Here is a 9,601-nt window from a genome sequence, read left to right as displayed (position 1 = left end):
AAATAGGTGAATGGGTTATTTGATTTGGCCTTCATCTACTTCACTGTACTGTACTTCACTGTACTGTACTTCACTGTACTGTACTTCACTGTACTGTACTTCACTGTACTGTACTTCACTGTACTGTACTTCACTGTACGCCTGGCTAAGCTTGCCTAAGCAGGTATTTTAGTCTGTTGAGCTATTTCACTAGCCCCCTGGTCAAATATTTTGCAAATAATCCATGTGTCCACATGCAAAACTGAGTAGAATCTTACTCAAAGGTTAAGGTGACACAGGAAACAGCATGTGAAGAGAGGCCAGGTAGCCTCATCCCATGCTGGCCCTCTGTCATCATCCATCACCTATCTGCAGGCCCTATCAGCAAAAGTGGCCTACAAGTTCCTGAAAAGTAACCTGGACAGCTAATATATGCTCAAGATTCAGAGATGTTTTCTATAGCAAAGCTAGAAAGAAATTTATGTATTGCCCAGAGATGTGAGCTCCAAAATAAATGATTAAGTTGAATAAGAGCAAGTGAAAGCTGCATCATCAAAACTCCATGTAAATTTTTGAAAGTTTCTTTATTAGATAACCTTGTGAAATAAGAGTGCCCTGTTGAGCCAAACCTGCAAATCTAGTGGTGATAAGAGATGCTTAATGTAAATCGCTTATAATAATGAGATTACGTTCAAAGCTTCATGAGTAATAAAAAATACCTCTTAAAACTTTTACAGGCACTTGGAGGTCTTGTTGTAGCTGCTGTGATTAAATATGCAGATAATATTTTAAAAGGATTTGCAACCTCTTTATCCATAATATTATCAACACTGATATCTTATTTTTGGCTACAGGATTTTCTGCCAACCAGGTAAAATATTTTTTTATTTCTCTAAATCCCCATAATTATATACAAAAGTAAGAACTCTTAGAGTGATCCTGTTACAACTTTTAATAACCCATTGAAATGTAATTTTAAAATTCACTTAACTATCTTTTAAAATAAATACCTTGTGAAGGCTATAGCTGAGTGGCATAAGCACCTGCCTGGCACACTCAAGGTCCTGAGTTCGATTTCTGGTACCAAAAAAAAAAAAAAAAAAACAAGGTAAAATGAATACCTCAAACTAAACACATTGGAATAATTTGTGTGTGTGTGTGTGTGTGTGTGTGTGTGTGTGTGTGTGTGTTTGAGATAGGGTCTTGCTATGCAGTTCAGGCTGGCCTTGAGCTCAATTTGTAGCCCAGACTGGTCTTGAACTTGCAGCAGTCTTCCTGCCTCAGCCTCTTCAGTGTTGGGATTATAGGCATGCAGCACTGTGCCTGGCTGAAAGAAAATTTTCTACCAGAAACTTTTTATACAACTTTTGATGCCAGCTGGGTGTGTGGGTGCATTCCTGTAATCCCCAAACTGGAGATGCTGGAAACAGGATTACCACAAGTTTGAGGCCAGCTTGTGCTACAAGACCCTGTTTCAAAAACCAGAAAAAAAAAAAAAAAAAAAAAAACCAGAAAAGACCCAAACAAACAAACAAAAACTTTGGATAGCCAGAATTTTCCTAATAGGTCTGAATGTTTTTCTACTGAAGTAAAAAAGTCATATAAAAATTTTGTAAGTCATATAATCATAAAATAAATCATGCCATTTAAAATACATAATCCATATAAATAAACCTAGGAGAGTAGATGACATTCCTGAAGAAGATAATTTATATAGAGATGGTGGCTCAAGAGAAGCCTCAATCCATTAATTAGGCAGGAGAATAATTCTGAAAAGGAATTGTAAAAGGAGTAGTGAGAAGTAAGGCAGGAGACCCAGCGTTTTGTGGTATCACAGATGCCAACGGAGGGAACAGACTTGGCGAATTCCATGTGATGAGTACTCGTGGCAGCTGGTATTGAGGGCTCTATGAATTTTTTTTTGCAATTATTAATTTATAATACCAGACTAGTGGGATTGATTACCTCTTAATGGCTTTCAGGACTCCATATTTCGTTTTCTTCCAGCTTCACCCTCTTCCTGATTTTCTCAATTTCTAAAGTTGGAGTCTTATTTCATTTGGTCACATTTAAATTTGAACTTGAGACTGGTATAGTGCCTGCTCAGCATTTTCATTCAGAAGTTCACGAGGCACTCATCCCCTACTTCGGGCTGGGTTTCCCAATTTGGTGGCTGAATCACCTTTATTCTTCAGGGTCCTAGGCCCAAATCTTCCTTGACTCAAGAACACAGTTTATCCACAGTAACCAAAGGGAAGCAGTATTTGTAGATAGTATGATAGGATGACTTATAGGAGGTACTTAAGTGTGTAGAACTTAATTTTCTGAAGTGAAGTAAAAAATTAGGTCATTTCTTTCCAATATCTCCAGAGTCAGAACGTTTCTCACAACCTCCAGTGCTACCACCCTGTTTCAGACTACCTTCATTTTTATCAGGGCCAAGGAAATGATTTTCTGACTTGACTACTTGTTTTTCTCAATCTTCTGTTCAACAACGAGATCAATTTTTATTTTGTTTAAATGAAATATATCAGTACCATGCTCAGAAATTGTCTAATTGCTTTCCCACCTCCTAAGTTAAAATAGGTGAATGGGTTATTTGATTTGGCCTTCATCTACTTCACTGTACTGTACTTCACTGTACTGTACTTCACTGTACTGTACTTCACTGTACTTATCAAATTTTACTTTCTTCTTCATATTATTTAGGTGGTGGGAATCAAACTCACAACTTCACTGCTTGCCAGGCAGACACTGTGCTACTGAGCTATATCCTCGGCCACATGTTGTTTTAAAGTTAGAGTGAAACTAGGCTTGGTGAACACACCTATAGTCCCAGTACACTGAGGCTGAGGCAAACAGATCATAAATCCAGGCTCAGTTTTGCATAAATTTGCAAAAATCCTGTCCCATAAAAAGGGATTGGGATGGGGTGAGGATGGGATATACCTTGTGCAAAGGCCTTAGGTTCAGTCCTCATCATTGAAAAAGGAGGGAGGGAAGGAATAAGGGAGAAATGAACTATAGTGACCTCTTTGTCAAGGCCTTTGATTTCCCCTTCATCTTTTTGAAACTTGTCTGCATTCACATGGCATTGCTTCTTTGTTTTTTTTTTTTTTTTTCTTTTATTTTTTGAGATAGGATCTTGTTATTTAGTTCAATAATAACAGGCTAGTCTTGAACTCAAGGCAATCTTTCTGTCTTAGCCTGAGTGCTGGGATTATAGGGATGTGCCACCATGCCAGGCTGGCATTACTTTTAAAATTAAAGAATACCAGTGCCAGCCTGATAACTCAGTGGATTAAAGTGCCTGCTTAGGCAGATGCAGGGACTGGGGTTCGATCCCTGGCCTGCCGTGCTGGCCTCTCCCCCAGGGCTCACTGAGCCAGCAATTGAGACTGGGCATGGTGGGGTGTGCCTGTAATCCCAGTGCTTAGGAGGCTGAAAAACAGGAGAATCACTACAAGTCTGGCCTATGTGGTGAGACCCTGTAGACCCTGTACTAAATACATTAAAAAAAAAAAGAAGAAGAAGAAGAATACCTTCCATTATTTCTTTTTTTGTTTTGTTTATGTAGTACGGGGGATTGAACTTGCTGCTGAGCTATACCCTCTACCCGCCTTCCATTATTTCAACCTCCTCTTTTCCCCTTTTTTGGAAGACTTATCATCAGATCAGAAAGCAGGGCTAGAGCCAGGCATGGTGGCAAATTATTTTACCCCCAGTACTCGGGAGGCTGAAGTATGTGGATGTCCAATTTGAAGCCAGGCTGTGCTACATAGTCAGATGCTGTCTCAAAAAAAAAAAAAAAACAAGAGAGAGAGAGAGAGAAAGAAAAGAAACAAACAGGACTGATATTTAACATACAGTAGATCCTATGTTTGTTGGATGAATGTCTTAACATTTTAATATGGCTTGTAAAATTTATTTGCATCATTGATAGAGATAAGATTATTCATAGAATTTGGCAGTAATAGAGTATGTTCTTTATATTTCTGTGTTGGACATTATGTTTTGTATCTGGGCTACAAAGTGAGTTCAAATCTAGCCTGAACTACATAGTGAGACCCTGTCTCAAAGAAAAAAATCCTTATTTATTTTATTTTATTATTATTATTTTTTTTTTTTGCGGAACCGGGGATTGAACTCAGGCCCTTGCACTTGCTTGCCAGGGAAGCGCTTATTCCACTGAGCCATCTCCCCATCCCCAAAAAAATCCTTATTATGATGTCAGAGATCTTTCACAATATAGTTCCCTTAACCTCATTCTCTCAGATTCCTCCTCACCAAGTTATATCAGCCATTGTGCTCCATCATGCCCTGTCACCATGTCTACAGACATGCTGTCTGTTCATAATTTCCTTTCCTCAAGGAAAATGTTCATTCATAACAATTCAGGTCTACTGTCTATAAGACTTAATCCACTGGGCAGAATTATACCATTACAGCACTTATCAAAATGCTATTAAATACTACATTATTCACTTATCTGCTCCCTGCCCAACCATATGCTGTTCACTTATTGTTGTACTACTAGCGCCTAGCACATACAGTTAGCTCAGTGATAGCTATGATTAATAACAAGTGTTGATGTAGATGGGTAACTTTTCAGAGGCCTTATTTATTTACTTATTTATTTTTTGGTGGAACTAGGGATTGAACTCAGGCTCTTAACGTTTGCCAGGCAAGCACTTATTCTACTGAGCCATCTCCCCAGCCCCAATTCACTTCAGAGGCCTTAAACACAATTATAAATCCAAGATTAAAGTAACAAAACTGTCTATAGTATGTCTTGATATTATTACTGTAAAAAATGAGGCAATTTTTTAGGCTTTGGGTAAACTACTGTCAGAATACTGTCTTCATTAGTCACCATTCCTTTGCTTTCCTTAGCTTTCTAGAACTCTGGAACTGCACAGACTAAGAGTTGTGCTTAATTTAGTTGTCTGATTCAATTTCTGGCCTTCTGTGATACCTCTATTTGAATGTTGAACAATATCAGGAAATACATTTTTAGATGATTATGAAGAGAAATTTTTATTAGAAAAATACTATCAGATTAATAATTTCAAGGATGTGAGCCTCCTTTAACTAACAAAACTACCTATATATTCTTTTACTGCTGTGCTGACCACTTATTCACATGTCTGTAAGCTGTCTGAAAATAAGAAACTGGCTCATTCATTCAATTCTTTGTTTCAAAATCTAGCCCAGGGACTTGAATTGTGGATACTTGATAATATTTGCTAACAAGAAGACTTAAGTAGAATCATGATAAGATCAATAAGCAAAATAAGGAGTATAAGAAAAATAAATCAGAAAAGTGAGTATATTAGAGATAAGATATTTGTAGGAGTAAATTAGAAATACGATATTGGCAAAGATGACCAACAGCAAATAGAAAATAGAGATCTGATGTCAAAGGCTACAGATGTAACTAAGTGGTATGAGGTTGTGAGTTTAATCCTCAGAGTTGATCTAGAGATAAGTGATATGGGGCCTTAGTTCATATAGAACAGATACAAAACAGCAATAGATGAGATGGCCAAGGGAATGAGGAGGGATGGACAAGCTGCCAAAAGGACATTCAGAAATATTAGTAAAGACATAACATTTCAGAGAAGCCAAATAAGTTTCAGGAGGTAAAATGGAGATAATAAAAGAAATATTCTAATACATTTAAAACAGTCCTGAATGAAGATCTGAGGCAGGAAGATCACTGTGAGTTTGAGGCCAGACTGGACTACATAGTGAGTCTCAAAAAAAATGTGTGCAGATTGAAAGTTTGGTAGTCTAGTTTACATCCAGATTAAGTTCATTTCCAATTTAAATGGGATAGATTAAAAAAAAAATAAAACTAAGTGAGATAGATTATATCTATAGATAGATCAAAAAAGAAGAACTGTGAGCTTCCTGCAGTTAATCTAATTTCTTTTTGTTAAGCATCTTATGAAAATCAATTCTGAGCTTTGGCTATAACCTTGGATTTTAAATTGACCTTGTTGGGATTTGCCATAAAGGAATAAACTTTTCCTTTTATGTTTTCAAATAAAGAATTGAGACCTTTTATCACTGAATGGATTACATGTAACATCCATATTAAGATAAAGTAAAGCACATTAAGTATTTGGGAACCTTACAGAACAGTAGATGAGAGTGCAGGCTCTACGGTAGTCAGACAAACCTAGATTGGAATCCTATTTCCCATTTAACCTTGTGAGACTTTAGGCATTTATTTAAACTCTAAACTTGTTTCCTCATAAGGCAAAAATTGAAGCTGATACTAGTATTTCTTAACAAGGCCCATTGTGAGAACTGAGATAATGCATGTAAAGCACTGAAATACCTACAGTGTAGCAGGGCATGAATGGTATGTGCCTTTAATCACAGCACTTGGGAGGCTGAGGGAGGAGGATCACTACATAGTGAGTTCAAGGTCAGCCTGAACTGCATAGGGAAACCCTGTCTCAAAAACAAAAACAAAAAATCTAACATGTAGGAAACATTCTGTTTACTTACTGGAACATTCCCTTCCCCTAGTTTAACTTTTAATAAAGATATAAAAAGATCTTGTTTTGCTTTATTCTGATTTTCATCTTTTTTTATTTCTCTTTCATTTTATTTAGTGTCTTTTTCCTTGGAGCCATCCTTGTAATAACAGCTACTTTCTTATACGGTTATGATCCCAAGCCTGCAGGAAATCCCACTAAGGCATAGTCATGTACTCTTTCACTGGCTTTCATGATGGTGCATTAGGAATCTCAACTTGAATCTTCCACAGAGGATGTCTGCAGGTTTTCTGAAGATACCATCATCCTGAATCTGATCATATTGTTCAAAGGTTTGAAAAATACACATGCTTAAGGATAAAGCATGTACTGTATATGTAACAAATTATATCTAGAATTTAAAACTTGATAGTATTTCCAGGAATTAGAAGAAATAGTGGAGAAAACTTGAAATCTAAGTTAAAAAGAATCTACCTTTTAATTGCTGCAGAAATGTCCTATGCACTCTCTGAAGAGCACACAAATGTCAGATACCAATTTTTGCAAATTAGATGTAGTTACACTTATTAAATGTTTTTACTCTTTCTGTAAAAATATATCAAATCACATGGAATATTCAAAATGTGAGAATTATAATTACCTATAAAGCTGTGAAAAGAAAACTATGATTTGCAAAACACTTTCGCATCTCTGAGATTTTTATATTTATACAAAAGATTATTCAACCTAGGATTGCAAAATATTATTTGTTCAGTTATGTAAAATTTGATAAATATTCAGAATCTGGTTTGACAGATAATAAAATTCATATTTAAATGTAGTGTTGAGAGACATCTGTTTCTCCACATATATTCTAAGGCTTTTTAGTACTTTGCAACAGCTAAAAACAACCCACTTGTTCCTGTGTGTGATAGTGGCTGGAGACTTTTACAGTAATGGAATTTTACTCATAATCTCTTACATGCATTTCTTTTCTATAAATCAGGTTTAATATTACTTTAAGTTTGTATGTGTTAACTGTCATTAAAGTTTTAAAATACAATCTAATTGGATTAAGTACTCATTAATTTAAAATAATCATCTAATATCTCCATTTGGAAAATTTTGAAATATTGAGCATATATTGTATATAACTAGAAAGTTTTTAAATGAATATTTTGCTCATTGATCTGTAGAAGTTTCCTTTACTCTACAGCTATTGAAAACAACAAGAACTAAAAAAGTAGTAGTACAGATAAGAGTAGACTGAAGAATAGCCAGGTGTGATGGTGTAGGCCTTTTTAGTTTCAGCACTTGGAGGTTGAGGCAGGAGGATTGCTACAAGTTTGCAGCCAATCTGGACTGCAAAGTGATTTTAAGGACTACATGGCAAGACCTTGTCTCCAGGAAAAAAAAAAATGTTGCCCAAGACCAAAATGAATTTTCTTGTTGACATTCCTTATTGACGTATTACCTTACTTAAATAGCAGTATGATTTAAAAAATTAACATCTGGTCAAAAGATTTTTTTTTTTTTTTTTTTTGCGGAACCAAGGATTGAACTCAGACCCTAGTGCTTGCCAGGGAAGCGCTTATTCCACTGAGCCATCTCCCCAGCCCCTAAAAGATCTTTTAGACTTCTTGTAAACCTGCTATCCCTAAGGATACTGGTGCATTGTGATTGGGATAGGCAGCTGAATTCTTAATTCCCTATGTCCCCACAGAGCTGCTGCAAAGAACTACCATTTTGCTTTAAAATAGTGAATTTTTTTTTTTTTTTTTTTTACTTTTTAACACTGGAGTTGAGAATGCAAATTGCATGAATTATTTAATAAATTGGTTCAGAGGAAAGAGAATATATTAGAAATAGTAAGATAAGTTATTGGGCAAATATGCTTTCTATACTTGGGATATAGGTTTAATTTAATTATGAGCTATATACAGAATTACCTATAGAGTATAAGTATTTTATTTTTTCATTTAAACTGTATATATTTATAAAGACTTCTAATAGAATGTAAAAATACTTATTTTTATATAGTTCTAATGGATCTTATTTAGAATTTGACTCAAAAATACTGTTGTTATAAACTGTTAGGTACTCTTGGCTAATGTGGGACTGTCTGTGTTACCTTGATAATGCAAGCATAGCCTGCAGATTGTAGGTAATCAGCTCCTTCCAGGGTTAAAATTGCTAAGACTGCAAGATACTTAAAATCAATTTGCTGACCAAGCAAATTTTCTGGATGCCAGAGTTGAGATTTTTCATTGACCGCCTTTTACAATATATTGTTTAATAACTTTACCTGATTTTGAACATGGTGTTTTTAGCACAACAGCAACATTCTTACATCCTATTTCTTACTACTAAATGAAATTAAATTCTATAAGTACATAAAATTGAAGACTAAAATAAATATGTTTAGCTCACACTGAAGTATTGCTTGGGGAATTATGCGTTAATGCAGTATACATTCACATTTTTAAATTTAGGTTTAGTTTGCCCTATTTTAACACTTATAATTTAGACCAGCAGTTATTAGACACTAAATATGTTAAAGTAATAACACATTTTCCAGTGTCTAATTTTAAAGATTCCAGTTAAGGATTATAAAAATATGCAGGTTGCAAATATGGGCAAGATAATCTAAAGTGTATTTTCAAAGCAAATTTTCATTAGGCATAATTTATATTTTGCTTTTCTAGTAGTTTTGAACTGTTACTGGGTTACATAGCTTCTAATTTTTAATTTATAAGGAGATAGAAAGTTGACTTGTGTCCTTGGATCATATCGTATATACAGATAACACCATTTTGTGTAAGTGCTTTGTGTTTTGATGACCTGCAAAGGTCTTATTATGTCAAGCTTTTATAACAGTGACACCAATTCTTTATATTTCTATACTTTTGAAAGTGAATTTGTTATCTCTCAACTACTCTGTTCAATGCAAAAATGTGTTCATGGATAGAAACGTGCCAATTGATAAATTCTATTACAAATTGAGAATATGGTATTGTGAAGAAAAGTTTGAAATACAGCAGATGTTTTAAGACAGTAATATTGTCAATTCTTTAAAAAATAATTTTAGAGACATTGTAAGTTTTATGTGGATTGTGTAGTTTAGAGATGCAAAA

General features: G+C 35.0%; 1 protein-coding gene across 4 annotated transcripts in view; it reads left to right on the top strand.

The window, feature by feature from the left end:
- Window positions 1–7,582, top strand: part of Slc35a3 (solute carrier family 35 member A3) — a 66,551-nt gene extending 58,969 nt beyond the window's left edge. For 2 of the 4 annotated variants that reach the window (XM_023721709.1, XM_004636979.3), the window contains exons 7-8: window positions 717–850; window positions 6,606–7,582. In XM_023721709.1, coding sequence (XP_023577477.1) covers window positions 717–850; window positions 6,606–6,696 — 225 coding nt within the window. In that variant the 3' untranslated portion in view covers window positions 6,697–7,582. Of the gene's footprint in view, window positions 1–716; window positions 851–5,188; window positions 5,303–6,605 lie in introns of those variants that run through there. The other 2 variants (XR_002822273.1, XM_023721710.1) reach the window with 2 other exon arrangements.
- The last annotated feature ends 2,019 nt before the right edge of the window (window positions 7,583–9,601 follow it).

The sequence above is a fragment of the Octodon degus genome, unplaced genomic scaffold (assembly GCF_000260255.1).
Source record: "Octodon degus isolate 3935 unplaced genomic scaffold, OctDeg1.0 scaffold00084, whole genome shotgun sequence".
In the NCBI taxonomy this organism is placed as follows: Eukaryota; Metazoa; Chordata; class Mammalia; order Rodentia; family Octodontidae; genus Octodon; species Octodon degus.
Note: the sequence above shows the minus strand (reverse complement) of the source record. Positions and strands in the feature narration are given on the sequence as shown.